Source organism: Sabethes cyaneus, chromosome 3 (genome assembly GCF_943734655.1).
Source record: "Sabethes cyaneus chromosome 3, idSabCyanKW18_F2, whole genome shotgun sequence".
NCBI lineage: Eukaryota > Metazoa > Arthropoda > Insecta > Diptera > Culicidae > Sabethes > Sabethes cyaneus.
In genome coordinates, this window is record NC_071355.1 from 238,383,710 (window position 1) to 238,404,465 (window position 20,756).

The window sequence follows — 20,756 nt, forward strand, 5'->3', positions numbered from 1 at the left end:
CCTAGCTTTGGGCCGACTTTGATGGGAATCGGTTCATCGGTTTGTACATTTTCAAGAGGACAATTACTCCTTGAGTAGGTATATCTGAAATTTGTCTGTTGTTGTTTCGCGAGCCGTGGATAGGTGTGAAAATATTTGAAACTAGGTTGACCCGTCGTGGCTAGCCACGATACCAAAACCTTTGAAAATGTAATATGGTTTACAATTCTATAGCACGTAAAATTTATTAGTGAAACAACTTTAAAATTGGCAACCTTCCAGTAATTAAAACACGTGTAACCTACAAACGAAGCAAATGGGGCTTAGATAAAAGGGCAAAAATTTTCCAATTGTAAAGAACGTGCTGATCGAGGGAAAGAGGGGAGTGTCGTCGTGGTTGGGCCACGTTTTGGAATTCGCCCATAACTTTCGTTTCAAAAGGAATTTGGAAATCTAAATACATCGTTGCAAAGGTCTAAGAATAAGGTATATTTCCGGAAAGTTTTGAACTGATTGCTTGAAAAATAAAAAAAGTTATAGGCATTTACGTGAAGACAAAAAATGTTAAAATGTTGTCATAGTCGGGCCATGTTGTACACGTTGGGATACCGCAGAAAATCTGACATACGTATTGAAATTCTATATAGAGACATGAAAAGAATGAATTCCGCGAACAACGGTTCATATAGGTACAAATACCCTATTTTTAATTGCATTTTTGCGAAATTTTGGCGATCTTGTAAAATCAATACAATGTATTTCTACAATCACCTTTTCCGAAGTGTACAACTACAACGAAAAAAAAACACAAATCTAGGTTTTTATCGTATTAATTTATACTACTGCATAAATACTACAGAAACATCTTTCGTTTTAGTCAATCGGACAAACTCTCAGATTAGCTATTTGTTTGTAATCGAACCAATGCAATACAAAATCTTTGGATATTGGAGATTTCGACGGCTTTTTTGCAACCCAGTTCCTTGAAAAAATTAGAATACTTTTGAAATATTTTACGGAAACTGTCTAAGGCTACTTCTACTAAATTTTTAAAGAACCTGAATTTGTGGAGTTCAATATTTATGTTACTTTATATTGAGATATTTCAGGTCGCGTGCGTAGATTAACTTAACGTCAAAATCATGGAACAACAAATTCCACATAAACCATATTTTGATTAATTCGGGCTGAAGTTTTTGGAGTGTCTTAGTAGAATACGGAACCTGGAAATTGGATAAATTTTCTTATTATTTAATTTGTAGGTAATTCTGGTTGTTTTTTTATCATCAAACTTTGAATGTGTCCTTGTCTAATGTTTTATGACTGTTTAAGAAAACACGTTACATTACTACTGTGTGATTTAGATATCATACCACACCTGACTCGGAAAGGGTTTTAGCTACCATTCTCGTAAGAAACTCCAGAAGAAGTAGGTAAATGTAGGAATAAAAATACTCAACGGGATATGCGTTTTCGCACTTTATATTGAGTAAATGCGCTATTTTGGCTATTTTGGCTTCTGATAATCAATTATGGCTCGTAGGTTATCCTTATTACCACGTGCCAAGTCACACGTTAAGAATGCTTCATCAATCTCAAACGATTGACGTTTGCTTCAAATATTGTTTTAAAACCAAATTCTTTTGTTCCTCTGTAGGACTTGTTGAAATCAGTATCGCATTGTGAGGCTTCCCATCAAATTGCCGATTTCGCCCACCCACCCACTGCCGAAATCGTTGTTACCTTCACAACGTGTGTTGGAGTCCAGAAAAAGATTTATTTAACAGTTTGCTTGGATCTAGCGTTACAGTCAGACACAAGGAAACTATATATAGTAATAGCGTAATTAATGTGAAATTAATTAGAAAAAGTGAATAAGTTTTCTGTCGGAGTTTGACGGCAGGTTAACAAATGTATAAAAATTAGGGAGAGCTGGTGCTGGCGCGCAAAACACGAGTGACAAGCACTTCTTGGGAAAATCCACGTGATTAACCAGGCGAAAGTCGTGAAGCCACGGGGGTTATGGCACGAAGATTCCGGCCGTAAGATTACCAAGTACCAAGGATATACAGAATAGAAGGAATGCCGAACGTAAATAAAAGTAAGTTCAATTTTTATAAATAACCATATTCTTTATTAAACGCCATGTTCCTATAAAATCAAATTCAACAACAAATTGTACATCTACATTTAATATATACATAAATATTACAAATGACAATCAATTCTGCGTGTGTGTGTCTGACGAATGTGCGACCTACAGTCAGTAGACTAACGAATTCGGATTTGGCCCAATTGCTCTACATAATATATGACACAAGAAACTATTCCTACCATTTGCTTCGTCCTAAAATCAAGTTACATACGATTAAAACAATTTTGCTTTTTACACACTTTGGCTCCGATTGTGAGTGGTCCTAACGGTTACTGGTAATAAAATGGAATTTGTCGTGATTTTTTTTTTCTCCCTCAAAAGACCCTCTCTTTTTGTTAGTTTTTCTTTTATTTATAGATTTTCCGTTTTCTCTAGAAAGAGCATTGCTCTACTAAACATCGAATAATAATACTAATCAACACCTTGATGAAGGTGGCTGTTAAAACAAAAACGAAACAAAAAATAACATCTATAATAATAGAATAGGTAGGTAGTGTGGGCATGTGTTGTGTGCATCGGATGTACCCCGCTGAAGCATACTATGTAATGTATGTAATGTATCAGTATACTTGTGCGGCAAACGATAAATATTACATTTCCATATTCATAAAGCTACAGTGTACAACAACACTTTTCCGTTCCGAGTGTTGTGGATTCTCTGCGAAAGCTGCTGCTGCCCGATTTACATCATACATAGATTAAAAAGCCCTCCTCACTGTCTATTTGTTGTTCGGCCACTAAAATAAGTGTGCTAACCTTAACCTATACAAAATGGGTTCGTGTTACTTAGAAATAAAATAAAATCGTTGGGAAGCTAATGAACCGCTGGTGTGTTTGTTTCTTACTTTGTTTGTTTGTTTGTTTGTTACTTTGTTTCACTTTTCTTTTGCCTAAATAGCTACAGTTTTCAAAGGGCAATCAATGTTCAATTTGTACTTGACTGAGATTTTCTCATTGTTCCGATTTTGGTTGAATGGCAAACTACGAAGAACCTTCACTCTTTGTTGCTTTATACAAGGAAAACTAACAGCTAACATTAATTTATACTTAACTCAGGTGTCGTTACGTGCACTGGTCGGTAGTTTACTCTGTGTGTCTGTGTTCTTTTTTCTGTGTGTATGTGTGTGTGATTTGTAGAAAAATTATTGCATCGTTTGTCGTTTAGAGTTTAGATTTCAATGATTATCCTGTCGGTACTGTTGCAATCGCTGGCATCACTCTGCACCGAACCGTCATCCGTATCGTAATTCAACTCGAAGCTCTCCTCCGGTTTATCGACGGAGGTTGCGATCAGCTTGAAGGGTTCACCGGGCTCGCAAAGTTTGGCTCGTTTTTCCGCCTTCGGAAAAAGGATGGCGGAAAAATGTACCCGAACGTGATCCTTGAAGGAACACTCCGAGCTGTCGGTGTAGTCGCAGTGCTCGCAGCTGTACACCTTCGGTTGCTTGGTCAGCTCCGTGATTGGTGGTTCCAATGCGGCACTGTGCCGTGTACGCGCCGATCTCCGAGGACGTGCTGTGATCGTTTCTGGTTCCGGTTCCGGTTCAGATTCTACGGCAGGTGGCATTTTCAGTAAGTTATAATCACTTTCAACTACCCAAACAAGTTCCGGTTCACCGACTTGAATTAAGTTCGGTTGTGCGTGGCGTTCACTTTCGGAATGCAAACTTCGCAGTTCGGCGGTCGTCCGGTTGTAGTTGCTCGAATGGACATTCCTGTGGGTGGCTGTACTGGATTCGTCGCACGTGGAAAAAGAGCACAGATCACACTGATATTTCTCCTTTTGGGCGTGTCTGTTCTGGTGAATGACGATCTCGCTTTCGTCCAGGTAACGGGCCGGACAGTTCTGACAGAAGAAAACGATCATCTTTTTGCTTTTGTTGGAATGCCTCTTCCCGTTGTCGCTGCTGCCGCTGGAGGCCGGTGTAATGCTCACTTCGGCTGTCATCTTTTTTGTCAGATCTAGTATGTCGGCCGGTGTTAGGCCACTCGATTTTGTTTCATTGCCCATGACGAGTGACAGTTCACCGTTTCCGCTTCGCTCAGTAGTAGACTTTGCCGTTGAGTGACTTTTCTCGTTATGAGTTTTCTGATGTTGAATCAACAGATGCTTTTTGGTTACGTTGTAAGAGCAGATATCGCATTTGTAGGGATCGCCACGTGGTCGATGGAAGGATTTGTGATAGGCAAACTGCGTCTTGCTGTTGGTTACGTACGGACAGGCCTCACACTGGTATCGTTTTGTGCGTGGAGGAGGCTCATCGTGCTCCTCGGTGGTGGTATCACTGGACGGGGTGCTGTCGATTAGAAATGGCGTCGGTTGAAGCTGCGCCGGTGGTTCCATGGAAGATTCCTCCGTCAGGTTGATGAATGTCATGTGGACGGACTGTGCCGGGGTGGGTGGTGTGGATGCAGGCGTGACTGCAACGGTACTGTTGATGAATTGGCCTCCGCTGGCGAGCCCCGGGGAGAATATGAGAGGTGGCGGCGGTTGGGGTGATGTTGGCTGCAATGCTGCTGGCTGCACAAGTGGTACCTCCTGGACGATGAGACTAACCTCGGGGACGATCGCTATCGGGTGCAGCGTGACCGGCTGAACGGGGATATCCTGTGAAACTGAGTCGAATGATTGAAATGGCTTTCGCACTTTCTTCAAATTGCGTGTATCAGTTACGTTTTGCGACGGTTTGGCGGTGGAGACCATCTCGATTAGCACGTTGCCGTTATGCTTTAAACGGCAGTGTCTCTGGAAGGATAAATCAAGAGAGTCGAGTTAGAAGGTGGATCGGCTCTGGATTACGACGCAAATATATAATTAATAAACACTAATCCAAGGTGCTTGCAAACATAGAACAAACAAAAATCTACCAGCAAATTTCACCACTAATCCCGTATGCTTTCCATTTTTAATGAGTGCAAATTTTAAAAAGTTTGAAAATATAACGAAACTGGGTGCATTTGTTTGAAGCAACATAACCTTCTCCTTGACTACTTGTTATAATATATTGAAGCTGAGTCAATCAAGAAATTTATTTAAATATTACGTATAAATAAAATTTCTAATGAAAAAACCATATCTCCGGTTGTTCCGTAAGTTCGAATTGCCAAAAAACAGTACCCTGTGATAACGACATCTAGTGAAGCCAATAATATTGCATACAATCATAGCAGCCCAGGATTTTCATCTCGATACGGAGGGACAGTTCATAACGTTTTGGAACTTCATTCGCTAAAGTTTTTTGCTGAAAAAGTCGATTTGTTCTTAGTGCATAACGATGTGAGTGTCAATAAAGATACCTTTCGATTGTTTGTAAATCCTAGCCTATTTGTGAATCGGCTGCAGCAAGCAAAAGATGAAAATATCCAGTCGCATTTAAATACTGGATATCATACTCCGACAAAAGGTAAAAATGGCGTATTGAAAACTTACTGAATTCTATTTTTAATTGTGACTTGCAAACCAAAAGGCTACAAAGGTTACGCAGGCAGTTGGTTACTTACTGATTACTATAGTAAGACATTTTTCAATCACCCAAAAATGTACTCCGAATCATACTAAAAAAGAAACATTCTACCTCTTGTCTTTACAACGTTTTGATTTGAAATTGCATATGATTTTCATATGCTAAATAAGCAAAATTCGTCCAGAAGTACACATAAACTACCGCCCAGTTAGCTTCCGAGGTACGATGCTGGTCTAACAAGCTAGTAGGATCGTTGTACTAGCCCCGTAATTGTCCTGTACTCTTACAATCGGCTGCGAAATCTGTCGACAGAGAAGGGTCAAGTCCTATTGAAGACGTTTATACCCACCAAGGCTTTGCTTTTTAGCATGTAAACTTTATTTATGGCTTACGTGACGTTTAAATGAACCAATTCATTCAAATAGCGTTCAAATGGACGGCTCTTGAAAACAGGGGCGCACTGGGAGCCGTACGACCCACCGGGTCGTTCAGATTAGAGGTCCCATTTCGCAATATTCTCATGACAGCAAATGTCTAACAATCTTAGTTTGTTTAGCCACCGCCACAGATGTTCTGCCGACAATATCTTTGTCATCGGCAGCGAAATACATCATATTGGTGGAACTATGCTGAACTATATTGGTGCACTATGCTGAATATCATCATAAGATATCATTGACTGACAAAGCCCCCTTCGGGATTCGAATGAACACGGCAATCCACCCGATATCTGCACACAGCACTGCTTACCATTCAACCTAGCTGTCATCAGTTTGATCAGTTTTACGGAAAAGTCGTTTTCGTCGACGATTTTCTATAGCTTTTTACGGTCGATGGTATCATTCGCGGCTTGTGGAAATCAATGGAAAAATTGTGCGTGTAAACTCTTAGCTTTTGAGTTACGCAAAAATTTCTGTTTTATTTGTATGAGAGTTCTTATCCCCCTACCACAAGTGTGAGGAGTCTCAAACCATCATTAAAAAAATTCCTGCCTCCAAAACCCCCCCATGCCAAATTTGGTTCCATTTGCTTGATTACTTCTCGAGTTATGAGGAAATTTGTATTTCATTTGTATGGGAGCCCTCCCTGCTAAAAAGGTAAGGGATCCTAATTTATCATTGAAAAAATTCATGCCTCCAAAAACACCCACATGCCTAATATGGTTCCATTAAATTAATTAGTTCTCGAGTTATGAGGAAATTTGTATTTCATTTGTATAGGAGCCCCCCTCCCTCCTAAAGTGGGGAGAGGTTTCAATTCATCATAGAAAAAATTCTTGTCTCTAAAAACACCCACATGTCAAATTTTGTTCAATTTGCTTGATTAGTTCTCGAGTTATGAGGAAATTTGTATTTCATTTGTATGGAAGCCCCCCTCTTAAAAGGGAGAGGGGTCATTATTCCCCTCCTAAAGAGGGGAGGAGTCTCAATTCACCATAGAAAAAAAATTGCCTACAAAAGCACCCACATGTTAAATTTGGTTCCATTTGCTTGATTAGTTCTCGAGTTATGCGAAATTTGTGTTTCATTTGTATGGGTGACCCCCCCCCCCCTCTTAGTGGGGGAGTGGTCTCTAACCATCATAAGAACCTTCTCTGGCCCCAAAACCCCTATATGCAAATTTTCACGCCGATCGGTTCAGTAGTTTTCGATTCTATAAGGAACATAGGGACAGACAGACAGAAATCCCCGGTGTGTCAGTCCGCCCCTGCTTGAAAACGAACAACGGTTCAGAAAGCGGCTTCTCGCCCACTTATCTATGAATTGTCATAAAATGATTTTGAAGGAATAAGCGTTGTACACTTCTACGAACTGCAACAGAAATCTCGGCAAAAAGTATACGGTACAACATTTAAAAAGCAAATATGTTGCGGCTGCGACTGTTTACCATATCCTAAGATGTCTAACAATTATTCGCAAGCAAGGTAGTGGAAGACCAGCCAAAATTATGGACGCAGAAGGACATCGTTCTCTTTCTCGTTTCTTTAACAACAAGCTCTCTGGTTTGACTATCAATTAAGATGCACTAGACGAATGTTTGAAGAAAATTTTGATCCCGTTTCTACGAAACTATCATGCAGATGGACAATCGCCTTACGCCAAAAAATGCAATCGTTCCTGAATACCCATTCGATCTGATTTTTACCCAAAAACCCAAAAGAGATGCATTCGCAAAGGTGACATGACGGCCGTACAACGCTCCTATTTCGACGTCAAACGAAAGCGTCGCCGAACAGCCGATTACGGACCGTTTTTAAATGTACACTTCTTTTTTTCCAACAATGGATAATGTATCTTTAATTTCGGTAAATCAGATCTTCATGTATCTTTGTCTTTTTTTTGACAGCTTGAGAAAAAAAATCCAAAATTTTAGTTGCCACCCGTTAGAGCAGTATTCTTAGGTCTTTAACGCAAGGACGGAAGAAGTCATCTCTTCTAGAAAATAAGCTGACTTCCCACTCGTCGGAATTAAATCCTCAGTACACGAGAATCATGAAGTTGGAAGTTGACATCGTTAAAATAGATAAAGAATGTTGAAGGTCCGAGAAAACTGCCGTGCGGGACTGCCAGCGCAGCGAGAGCAGTTAAAAATTTCAAGAAAACTCGTCAATGGTTTAGTTGGCGTTCAGACAGAATACAATGCACGCATTGTCGCCACGAGCCTCCAACATTAAACATTATCCACGTTTGGGCCGGCAATTTAATGGTTCCATTTAGCTAGTTCTGTGGAGAAAACATAAAGTTTTTGTCCTTCCGGTGTTCGGCCACTGAAGGGGGGAGGGGGCGAAAAAAACAAAGTGAATTTTTTAATCGAGCAAAAAAAACATGGATTTTAAGAATTTTTATTTAAGGTTTAAACGTGAAAACCGAATATATTCTTGCTTATAATACATACGTTATTATTTTCTATGCAAAAATATACGAAAAAAGACAAAAACGAAGGAAAATTTTTTTGGACGATTTTCGGAAATTCCATTGTTCGAATTTCCATTTCTGTTTCGTGCTAGAAGCGTTAATTCAACTCGGAGACTCATTTTTCGAGTTTTTCAGACTGTAGAGCCCACAGACAACTGATTTTATAAAAAGAAATTTGACTCATATCCTACAAATTATTTTTTTGCCCCCCGAATTTTTCAAGCCAATTTCCAAGGGGGGGGGGGGGCGACAAAAACTTTAAATATGATTTGCAATGGCCTTATTTGTAGTGAAATTTCGTATAACGCTCCTAAAGAGAGTAAAGCTGTAGCTCTTTGTATGTTTGTATGTTTCGCCTTTCGTTGGCTTCGAGGTATTACGAGGTATTATTAGGCTGGCTTAGATAGAGCTCTATCTTTTTCCCTTTAGCAGCTATCACTGGTTATTTAGTTTTTACGAGTAATCTTTAAGGGGGTGTAACTCGGAGGAGAGTAGCTATGAGCAGCTAATCTCCCCTATTTTTTGTGAATCAATTTATGCTGTATCCCATCATGTACAACTTAGGGCGGAACACTGTGGAACATCTGAGAAAAGTTACCATGAAGGCAACCGTTTTTAAATCTGAAAACTATGGAAATCATAGTTTTGTACCGCTTTCTCATGTTCTCTGAATTATATCAGCCCCTCCGACTTTTCCTCCTCCCAAATCCTCGAAATTATCCAGTGTAGAGCCTTTGCTAGCGTTTCTCCGCCATGTTTATAAAGCTCTGCCGGTAGGCGGTCCTTCCCAGCGGCTTTATTGGTGTTCAGCAGCCCAATTTCTCGTTTGACTTCTTGGAGATCAGGTGCTAGGAGCTGGTTTTTGGGTTATTTTTAGACACACAAATTGTGCCTCTTCCTCCGCCAACTGTGTGTTATTTGTGTGTCTAAAAATAACCCAAAAACCAAATACGTCGCCACATTAATAAGAGGGGATGCGCAGTCTCCTTTTGTCCAACACCTCTATGGTTCAAAGGTACACGAGTACCAGTGAGCCACACGCCCTGGCGGGTGTTGTGGGTTCAAATCCGGTTATAATCTCTGATTATAGCTGCGTTCGAAAAAGTTTTCACACCGTCAATATTTTAGTTGGCGATCAGATAGATTACAATAGACCCATTGTCGCTACAATTCTTCAACATTAAACTTATCAACGTTTTGCGACGGCGATTTAATAGTTAAATTCAATGAGGTGAGTTCTGCAAAGAATTCAGCGGAAATAACATCTGTCTGACGATGACGATTTCATGTTCAAAGTCTAAATTTTGTCTGAAGACAGAAACCAAAATTGAAAAAGTATTGAGTTTTTCTTCAGACACACTCTTCGTTAGATTTAGGAATTGAGCTTTTTTCCGTGTTGGGGACTTACCACCGCGACCATTATTTTGATCTATTGTGGTGTGTCCTCTTTTAATTTATGCCATGTCGTATCAGTGAGCTATCAAAGTTTGATGAGCCACCTCAACTACTGTCGGCATTTATCCCAATCAGGTGATGCATTTCGTTTGAAATTTATCACCTGATTAGGAGCAGCATTCCAAATATCGCAGGGCTGAGTCAGCCCCTTATCAAGATATCTATGTCGTTTATGATATAGTGCAACACAGTCGCACAACAAATGTTCGGAGCTTTCAATCTCATGATTACAAAAGCGGCAGTTAGCTTCATTAGGTTTACCGATGAGTTTCAGGTGGTACTTACAAGGACAATGTCCTGTTATCAAACCGCTGTATGTGCTCAAGTCGGATTTTGAAAGGTTTAATAGTTTTTGTGATTGAAGAGCATTTGGCTCTATAAAACGTTTCGATTGCCGGGTAATATTCCAGTTAGACTGTACCTTTAGTTTTTCCCAATTCCTAAGTTCCATTTTAAGGGCACATGAAGATAGTCCAAAAAAGGGTTCGGGTCCTATGAACTGCATAGATGATCCCTTCTTTGCCAATTGATCAGCGGTTTCGTTCCCTTTGATTCCGCAGTGACCAGGAACCCAATAGAGGTTGACCATATTGCGACAGGAAAGTTTTTCCAACAGTTTTATGCATTCCCACACGAGTTTAGAAGTGTGAGTTTTTGATTTTAAAGCATTCAATGCTGCTTGACTATCCGAGCAAATACAGATATTTGCATTTTTGTAGTTTCTTTTTATGCAGATCAATACACACTCTAGTATTGCATATATTTCTGCTTGAATAAAGTTGGATGTTTTTCCATTGAAACTGAAACGTTAATCCCTGGGCCAGTTATACCAGCACATGCCATGTTATTTTGTCTTGATCCGTCTGTGTAGAACACCAGTGATCCTGAGCGAAAGTTAGGTTCTCTGGCATTCCAGTCAGAGCGCGTAAAATTAAGAACTCGAAATTTGTGATCGAAGTAGTTACGCTTAGGCATATGGTCTTCGTTCATTAATGTTACGGGATTTATGGAAAACTCTTTGAGAATATTTAAGTGTCTAACGGGTCAAGGTCACCATCGAGGAACCTCATGGATCGCTTGAGCCTCAACGCACTTTTCATAGCATCCAATTAGATGAATTGTTGTAGAGGAAGAAGATTGAGTAGAGCTTCTAAGGCTTTAGAGGGAGTGCTACTCATAGCTCCTGTTATGGAGATGATAGCAAGCCTTTGTAACTTGTTCAACTTAATTTGATTTTTTTGTTTTGTTTTCGGCCATTAGATAAACGATGCATAAGTGATTCTGGGTTTAACTATTGCTGAGAATATCCAGTAAATCATATTTGGTTTAAGACCCCATTTTTTACCGAAGATTCTTTTACAAACCCAAAAAGCATTTATTGCTTTACTTGTTTGTTGATCGATATGCGTGTTCCAACAAAGTTGTTTATCTACTTACTTGACATCTGTAGATAGAGACAACTTAACGTCTCCTAGTTTTAAATCAGTGAAAGACACTTTGCGTCTTTTAGTAAATGGCACAATTGTTGTTTTCGTAGGATTTATGCTCAATCCCTCGATTTTGCACCATGATAATGTGAAGTTTAATGCGCTTTGCATTCTATCAGAGATGATAGTATCGTAGTTTCCGCGGACTATGATAACAATATCATCCGCAAATCAGATAGTTTCAAATCCTTTATGCTTCAGTTTAACGAGAAGATCATCAACTACTAGAGACCACAAAAGAGGGGATAGGACATCTCCTTGAGGACAGCCTTTGACCGCTATTATTTTAACTTCTGTGTCTCCAAGATTAGCTGATATTTCTCTGTTTGATAGCATTTGATAGCACCCAATCGATTATACTTACATTGAAGCCACGATTTCTCATGGCATTCTTCATTGATAGGAAAGATGCATTATCAAAAGTACCTTCAGTATCAAGAAATGACGCTAAAAGAATTTCTTTGGCAGCGAAAGATTTTTCTGTGTGTGTGTGTGTGTGTGTGTGTGTGTGTGTGTGTGTGTGTGTGTGTGTGTGTGTGTGTGTGTGTGTGTGTGTGTGTGTGTGTGTGTGTGTGTGTGTGTGTGTGTGTGTGTGTGTGTGTGTGTGTGTGTGTGTGTGTGTGTGTGTGTGTGTGTGTGTGTGTGTGTGTGTGTGTGTGTGTGTGTGTGTGTGTGTGTGTGTGTGTGTGTGTGTGTGTGTGTGTGTGTGTGTGTGTGTGTGTGTGTGTGTGTGTGTGTGTGTGTGTGTGTGTGTGTGTGTGTGTGTGTGTGTGTGTGTGTGTGTGTGTGTGTGTGTGTGTGTGTGTGTGTGTGTGTGTGTGTGTGTGTGTGTGTGTGTGTGTGTGTGTGTGTGTGTGTGTGTGTGTGTGGAACGCTTTTCTTCTCACTCACTTTTATCAGAGATGGCTGGACCGATTTTGATGATCTTAGTGGCAAAATAAAGGTCTAGTTGTCCCATTGTTCGCTATTGAATTTCATTTTGATCGAACTTTTAGTAGTCCGATAGTAGTTCAAAAGTAATGTATAAAAATACGAAAAACATGGGACTTCATTATCTCATAGGTTTCTTAACCGATTTGAACAAAATTGATTACAAATGAAAGAGTAGCCTTTCAAAACCTTAACTTATAAATTTCATGACGAATGGAGTTGTGGTTTGAAAGTTACATAAAGAAATGTGTAAAAAAAGTGTTGAAAACATATTTTTGTTACATATAAACATTAATTCAATAAGAAAGATTCTACAATTTATTATTATTTGAAAAGTTGTTGAAAATCGGACGATTTATTCAAAAGTTATTCAAACTTAATCATCAAAGTACCTTATATTAAACCGTTCAAAACGTGTAAAGCCAAAATATCAAGGGTCGACTGTAATCGGTGTATGTGTGTGTGTATGTATGTATGTATGTATGTATGTATGTATGCTTATATGTGTCCATGTATTTGCAATTTTGGAACTTTGCAATTTTGAAATATCAAGAAAAGTAAGAAATATTTCATTTGTCATTTTATTCACTTGCTGTTACTCGCAATCGGACTAGACAAGCAGAAGCAAAGAAAAGCAGTTGATTTAAGCATGTAGGAATAGTGGTGTATAGGGTTGAAAATGTTAATGAGTAGATTTTCCCAAATAAATTTATACAAATTTCAAGCAAATTTTGTGCATGTGGGACCGACTATCGAAAAAGGCAAGCGCTGAAAAACGATAAAATTTCCCAACCTCAAGCATGCTTATGGCGCTGCTTTTACACTATTTCTTTTATCTCCGTTTCCTTAGCCCTCTAACAGGCAACAACGTAAAAACGATGAGATAAAGTTCATGAAAATACATACAAAAGAAGCTCAAGTTTTGTGCAAAACTAATTATCTGAAGAAGTGCCAGCTAAGGAAAAGCCCAATTTCTCTGTTTCGTTTTCTATATCTAATGCTCTACCCAGTTATGTTTTCATCTAATATATATTACATAATTGAAGTCAAGCATTTAAATCACTTATAGAAAATTTTTGAGGTCAATCCTTTTGTTCTAGATATCCTTTTTAATCAAACGTGAAAAAGGAAATATTTGCACAATAAATATTTTTGTAATTATGCAGAATTCTTGCTTTTGCTAGATGATAATTTTTGAGCGCATGGTCAGAAAGCTGTGATGAAACTATCAAGATATTTATACACACAGTTTTCATATGAACATTTCACATTTTATATGAACACATTTTTCATATTGTCAATTCAAAACAAACTTCTTATGTTGCTCTGAAGCTCCAAAAGTTAAGGCCATCTTCAGATCTTTTGTGTTTACATACATGTTTAAACCACTTAAATATAAAAAAGAAGGTTTTGATAAAGTGAATTAAATGACACTTAATTAAATGAAAGAAAATATAATTATTGCACGCAGTACGTTCTTGTGAATTTTACTATTAAATAAGGATTTTGAGGACTAAGGAACTGATGTTTAAAAAGAGAGTCAACTCAACAATAGATGTTCCTGAGAAAATAAAAAATAATGATTGTTGCAGTAGAAAGGCTAGTGAAATTTCGTGTAGCTTTCCTAAAGAGAGTAATGCTGTAGTAGCTCTTGGAAAAAACCTAGATTGGCCATCTATCTATCTATATATGGTCGAAGCTAAGTCAAACCGAACCAAGTGACAAAACTTTGATTTTGAGAAAAACGCGTTCAAAGTTTGCTGCCCTGTACGGTTCGAAATGTTCTCAATCAATGGTTCGAAATGTTCTCATAACTCTGGCTGTTTGCAACATTTATGTAGTCTGATTAGAGTAAAATGTAGCGTAGAAATTTCTTGATCATTTGTTGTCATTAACTCATTTTTTTAGATCTTGCGATTTGGTCCGGTCTGATTTAACACCAACCATACATAAAAGTGAGCGTGAGTTTGTATGTTCCACCATAACTCCAGAACGCCTGGACCGTTTTCCACCAAATTTGACACACATGTTCCTTGACATAAGGGAATCAGCTCTGGGGGGTTTAAAAAACGGGGAAGGGGAGTGGTCCCTATCAAGGGGCGGTCCAAATAATTGAAAGGGGTTGCGTTTCTTCAGCATTTAGACCGATTGCAGTTGCACAAGTGGCTGGGAGACAAAAAAGCAAGAGATAACGGGGGGTGGGAATTGAGGATTGGGCGCCTGTACGGTTCTACATCAAACCTGGTACACATGTTCCTTGACATAAAGGAATCAGCGTAGGAGGGGGCATCCTAATAAGTAAAAGGGGTCACATTTTTCATGCATTTGAAACAATAGCAATTATACAATAAACAAATAAACAAACAAGTGGCTGTACGACAACAGTGTATTTCTGAAAGGGGGAAAAGAGGGCCATTGACAAGGGGGAGGGTTCAAAAATGTAAAAAAAGGTTTCTTTCGCTACATAGGGATTACTGAAAATAAGACAGATGCTTGAGAGACAACAGAAGGGGGGAGCTGACACAGTGTAGATTCATTCTAACGAAGAAGAATAGTTTTGTTACTATAATGCAAGTAACATAACTATTCTTTCTTTACAGAATTCTAAGAGAATTTTCTTTACAATTACAGATGTACAGGTGGTTGAAAGACAGAGGCCCCGAGTAACATCGGGCAATCAGCTAGTTCTTTATAAAATTAGACTTCCGCACCCTCAATTTTGTAGCAAAAACAGTTTTTTTCCCGGGCGCTGTAATGCATTCTAGACTAAAAGGTTATGAATTGGTAAATATGAAAAAAATTTAATAAATTTTACAAGAATTGGAACATTTTCTGAATTTTTCCTTCACAACTGCAAATAAAATTATTAAAAGCTTATTCCAGATAATGTTTTTCTGAATGACTAAAAAACATTACTCACAGAGTTATGTACTTTCAAAATAATCAATGTCCAAGAGAACTGCAAAATTTACTGAAACAAAAAAAAAACACCAAACGGATTTACTGAGAATCGGTGTGCACCCGATAATCCATGTCGGCTAACAAATTGATACATTACTGTATCCATGTCTTAGAACAAATTTTAGTTCACGTATTCAGCTTCGCTATTTTCATCACACAAACTACTAGTTGACTACGGGTGGAATGAGTTAATGGATATGCATCTATCAGATCTATCGAAAAACTATGTAAGCAAAAGATTGAAAAAAGACTCACGCAAAAGACGGAACAGAACAGAATAGGACGAACACACACACAGAGAAAGAGGGCGTGTTGGAGGCTAGTATTTTTTTTTAAATTTCGAACAAAGAAGAAATACCTGGATGACATGCTTCCAATTGGACACCTGATGACAATGCCCGCACCGATACGGGGCACTCGGGCGCCACGAATTGGACGCCCCTTTGCCGCCGCTGCCGCCACCCGTTGTGGTAGTAGTGGTAGTGGTAGTGCTAGTACTAGCAGAGGGAGGAGTAGTAACAGTAGTAACAGTACTGGCCGATGCCGAGCTAGCGCAAATGGTAGTGGTAGTTTTGGTAGTCGTACTAGTAGCGGTATGTATCGTCCTGTCCACCTCGCCACCGAACACGACACTAGGGATAGCATTACTGATAGTATAGGTAGTGGTTCCCAACCGATTGTCATTAGCTACAGTTTGAGAATAGTTTAATCCGACACCAATTAATGTAGCGTTAGTAGTATAATTGTTACTGTGGAAGCCACCGGCGGTTGAGCTACCGCCGGAAGCTGCACTGGGAGTGGTGCTAATGGTAGCACTGGTGGGAGCACCGGACAGACTGCCGATGTTACTACCGCTATCGTTTCGAGGACTGACAACCGATAGTGGCGATGGTGGTGTTCTTAGCGGAGAGAGTGCACTGAGCGTACTGTTTGCCACCGCATCGTCCACCGCTTCCTGGTCCGGATCGTCACACGGCAGCAGGTCGATCTCCGCTTCGCTGTTCGCTTTGTCCACATTCAGATGCGTAGACTTGACGTGGATCAGCACTAGTTCGCGGAATGGATTCCTTAAATACGGAAAAAATAATAAAACACCAATTAATTTCAACTCAAGTACAATTTTTCTGAATTAACTTACTTAAAATTGCACTTTCTACACTTGTAGGTCACCTTTTGCGGGGAAAGTTGTTTCGGTTCGGCGTCGGTTGGCAAGGTTTTAGGCATCCCCATCAGAGACTGTAGCATCTCCTGATCGAAGCGAACCATTTGGTTCATGTTGGCAAGGTTGAAGGCTTGTGCCAGCTCTTCACTGGAATACATCTTTGCTAGTGAGCTCAGATTGGTTTGACTCTCGCTCGCTTTACCGCACATAGCCAGATAGGAATCCGTCGAATGGCCATGATCGACCATTGACCTCGATCCGCCCGAAGAGGAACAACTATCCTTGTAATTACTGTCGGTAACCTTCATCAGGGTAATGTATCGATTGTACTTGGTATAGTTGCGACGACCGGTTTCGTCATTCATCAGAACGCCAGCCGTTTTGTGGCTCGGATCACGGATCGTCTTCAAGCGAATGTGCTTTGTAATGTCCCAACGCCAGTTGGACCGATACGAGCACAGGGAACATTCGAAAGGTTTCTTATTTAAATGGCCAACAATATGCACGTGAAAGCGGGATGCCGTCGATGCCCAGAACGAGCAGTGCGGACATTTGAAGACTTTCTTCATAATACACGACTGGTTGGCACTTTCTTCTACCGTAATCTTTTTAGTAACTTCTCCGTACCCGGGAGCGGTTTCGATTCCACAGTAGGTTTCGTTCTTACTGATCGCCGATTCTACCGTCTCCGCATCGTCTTCGTCATTCGAGTACTGACCAGACTGCATGTCACTTTCATTCTCACGAGCCTCTTGCTCCTCCAGAATCGCCTTATTATTCTCCAATAGCCTCTTCCAAATATCAATAGTCAAACTCTCCGCCGTGTACGTTTGCATCTCCGGTTGTCCGTTGTCCTCCGGTTTCTTCTGCAGTAGCAACGCAAACAGTTCCTCGCTGTGAAACGTACGCAAGTGCAGCGCCAAATCGTCCGTTGTTCGAACCATGATTTGACAGAAAATACACTGATGCTGCAGGTTCTTATCGCCGTTTTGATCGGCCGTAAGATTAATGGGACTTTCGTCGTCGACGACGTATGGTGACTTACCGCGCGAGGTTCCCGCGTCGGCGGGATTGTTGCTTTCGCCCTCCGTCCCCGTCATCACCACACGGCTCTTGATGGTGACCTCCGGATTCAGGTGGTACGTTTTGCCGACTTCACTGCCCAGATGCAGCCGGCCAATACTGTGCAACGGAATCAGATCCGGAATGGGGCGAGCTTTCCTCTTTGGTTTCGCCATCGTTTCGCCGATGGCACTTGACGCGCTGCCCAGCGCAGGCGTAATCGTAAGCTGCTTACTTTTATCCACCAAATTGTGCTGCAGCATGGCTAAGACGTCCTGCCGGTGCGAAAGAAGCAAACTCAATGAGCAAGAGTGGGAAGGAATGTTAAAAGTAAAGCTAAACTGCGATAAAGACTCACGTTGTTTACTTGTTGTTTGCCGGAATCACCAGCACCAGAACTGCTGCTGTTATCAGCAAAGATATTTATGTTTGATGAGCCCTTCAGCTGCGATAACTGCTGCGCCGGGTCCGGGCCAAGTGTTAGACCGTGCTTGAAGTTCGCTGGAAAGAAACACAAGAATTGCGCTGATTTTAGTTTAGAGTTTAGAGAGCGGACAGCAGGCGATTAGAAACGATGGGAGGGGCTGTCGATGGGGGTAACTCTTGAGCTGACGTCGTTGTTGGTTGGCTGGTACTTAAGACGGTTGACTGATTAAATATTTTTTTACGAGACACTAAATGGTGGTGATCTGATTGCGCAAAATGCGCTGGAAATGGAATTCACGATTGCCCAAGGTTTGATAACATTGTTCCAATGCTGTGCGCATCACGCGCACAACGTTTTCTTGTCAGCATTAGAAAGGTGACGAAATCGTTCAGACTTTTAGAGCATACTCCACACTTGAGGTATTTTCATACGTAAATTTTCACTTTACTTTTCTATAATGTTTTAGCTATGATGTTGCTATGTTGATCATTTGAATAGCAGTATGTAAGATTTTTTTTTTGTTAAATATTCGCTGGAAATTGCGAAATTGCTATCCAATGTTTGCCATAGATAGATATTTTCTTCTCAGGCCATGATTTCAGACAGTGTTTTATGGTTGGCAAAGTCACCATGATTCATCATTGGAGGTAAGATAAATATTTGCCGAAAATAGCTGTGATTTCTATCAGAAAACATAGAAAAAGCATAATTTAAATTTATTATTGATACTTACATATTATGTAAAAAAAATAATTATTTAAACATAATTAAAAATTTCCTTTTTTTGAGGAATTTTATTTTTTATTTACCAGCTGAACCTTGCGTGCGTCGCGACACGTTCAACTGAAAGCGAATCGAACGTAGATAGGGTAACCAACGTATTTTGGTCCCCATCCGCAACTGTAAATAAATTTGGATAGCAAAATCAAATGGAAGTGTCTAAATTATGTACAGCTGCTGATGGGATCAAAAATAGGTTGGCTACCCTACATAATCAAGAACGGCTTCAGCAAGACGTTATCTATCCTTTGGTGTTCGGCTTAGCTTCTCTGTTTCTAAAAGACGTCTTAATATTTTGTTTCGAGCTTCAGATGTAGATCAACCAATCACTTTCGGCATAAATATTCATAAAATCCTTTAAAAAGGCGTCAAATTAGGACCATAATTGTTCATTGTTAAAGAGTTTTGAAAAAAATTTTGCTTTAAAATGTGTGCTTCACCCACAGTGAAAATAAGCAAAAGAAAATAAGGAGGATTTAACCAAAGGAGGTCTTTCCTTTAATAAAGGATGTGTCCCCATTAATCGAGGGGAGGTCCAATCGGCACCAAACTTAAGGTTTTTTGACCTGAAACGAACAATTTGACTATTCAAATCCGAGGAGCTCGATTACATGGCCTTGGGGACTTCGCGGGGAATTTCTCCTATGGATTTACAATGAATAACACGGTACTATAAAAACCTGTCCCCCAAATGTGTTACGTAATATGCGAATAGCCCTTCAAGAAGGGTTAAAGAAGAATATTTTCCCAAAAAAAGAAAGAGAGTGAGTATGGTCTAAATCGCGTAACTTGTGTTACAAAGTTCCCCATAGACGAGTTGGCGACAAATCCGTCAATACCTGGATTCTGCTAAATAGGAAATCTTCCGCGAAAGCACCTAATTCTGATCACTTAAGGCCACAAAGGTGCTTCACCTTTCAGTCCTCACTGATAAATAAAGCTTTGACATTTATTTCCATGGTATGTGTCTTAAGCAAGTATTTTCAATCATGTTTCAGATAAAAATATTGAAATGCCTAAATTATTTACCGAAAGTTACAAAAAATGCATCAAAGTATGATGTATCAGTGCACCTAATTCCGATCATCAATTTTAAGGGGTGATTCTAATTCCGATCACGTCATGATGAGCTGTTAAAGTATGAAACTATTGTCAACTTGTACCAATCTGAAATCTTGTGTGGATCTGAAATGTTTTGCGTTTATATAGTCTGATGACAATTTCCCTACCACTCATCTTCTGCTTGCGTTAATGATTATTATTATCGTTAGAATAATATTCATAAAATTCGTGTACTCGAGAGCTCGTCAAGCGGATTATGAAACTTTCCCGTTCTTTATCTTCATTCAACTGTTACAATTACAATAAAATTGGGTCACATTCGACGTTTACATAAGGTTTTGATCATAAATAATAGTGAAAATCAAATCAGAAAGGCTGTGTTCCAGACATGACCGCGTAGTTGGCAGGCTGGTTTTTGCAAAAAAAACTCGAATATTAAAGAAAGTTTTTTACACTATATTGATATATGTGTAGCGTAAAGTGAGAAAAAACGAACAGCATAATAATAATATTATCTTGCTTTATAAATTGTATCGTATTGTTGGTAGTTGAGCTATTTTTGATATCAAATTTTTTACCATATTTTTACCAATATTTTTACCAGTACCAAAATCGGGGTATTTAAGTATAGAAATCTGCCTCACGCATTCAGCTATTGACAAAGTTCTAGGAGAAAACTTAAGTCCTCAAAATAATATGTTATTGTAATAATAAGAGAACAGGAATTAATGAGATAGTCCATAACTGCACTGTCGCTATCGCTTGTTTGCAGCGCACAGTGCGACGGCTTCAAAAAAAGGCGGACATCAGCTTTTGCGCAGAAACACTTAGTTTTCTGCACTTGTGTCTTCACAAAAGTTTCTTGATTTTTGAAGTACTTTTTTGTTTTACAAAAAAAAATTTGCATTAAGGGTGTG

The 20,756-nt window shown here is 39.6% G+C and overlaps 1 protein-coding gene across 2 annotated transcripts in view; it reads right to left on the bottom strand.

Annotated features, from left to right (window-relative positions):
* Nucleotides 1-2,107: 2,107 nt before the first annotated feature.
* The window catches only part of LOC128744050 (uncharacterized), an 82,169-nt gene continuing 63,520 nt past the window's right edge, over nt 2,108-20,756 (bottom strand). For both annotated transcript variants that reach the window (XM_053840803.1, XM_053840802.1), the window contains exons 3-6: nt 17,929-18,071; nt 16,485-17,845; nt 15,705-16,413; nt 2,108-4,880 (exon numbers count right to left, since the gene is read on the bottom strand). In XM_053840803.1, coding sequence (XP_053696778.1) covers nt 3,303-4,880; nt 15,705-16,413; nt 16,485-17,845; nt 17,929-18,071 — 3,791 coding nt within the window. In that variant the 3' untranslated portion in view covers nt 2,108-3,302. The remainder of the gene's footprint in view (nt 4,881-15,704; nt 16,414-16,484; nt 17,846-17,928; nt 18,072-20,756) is intronic.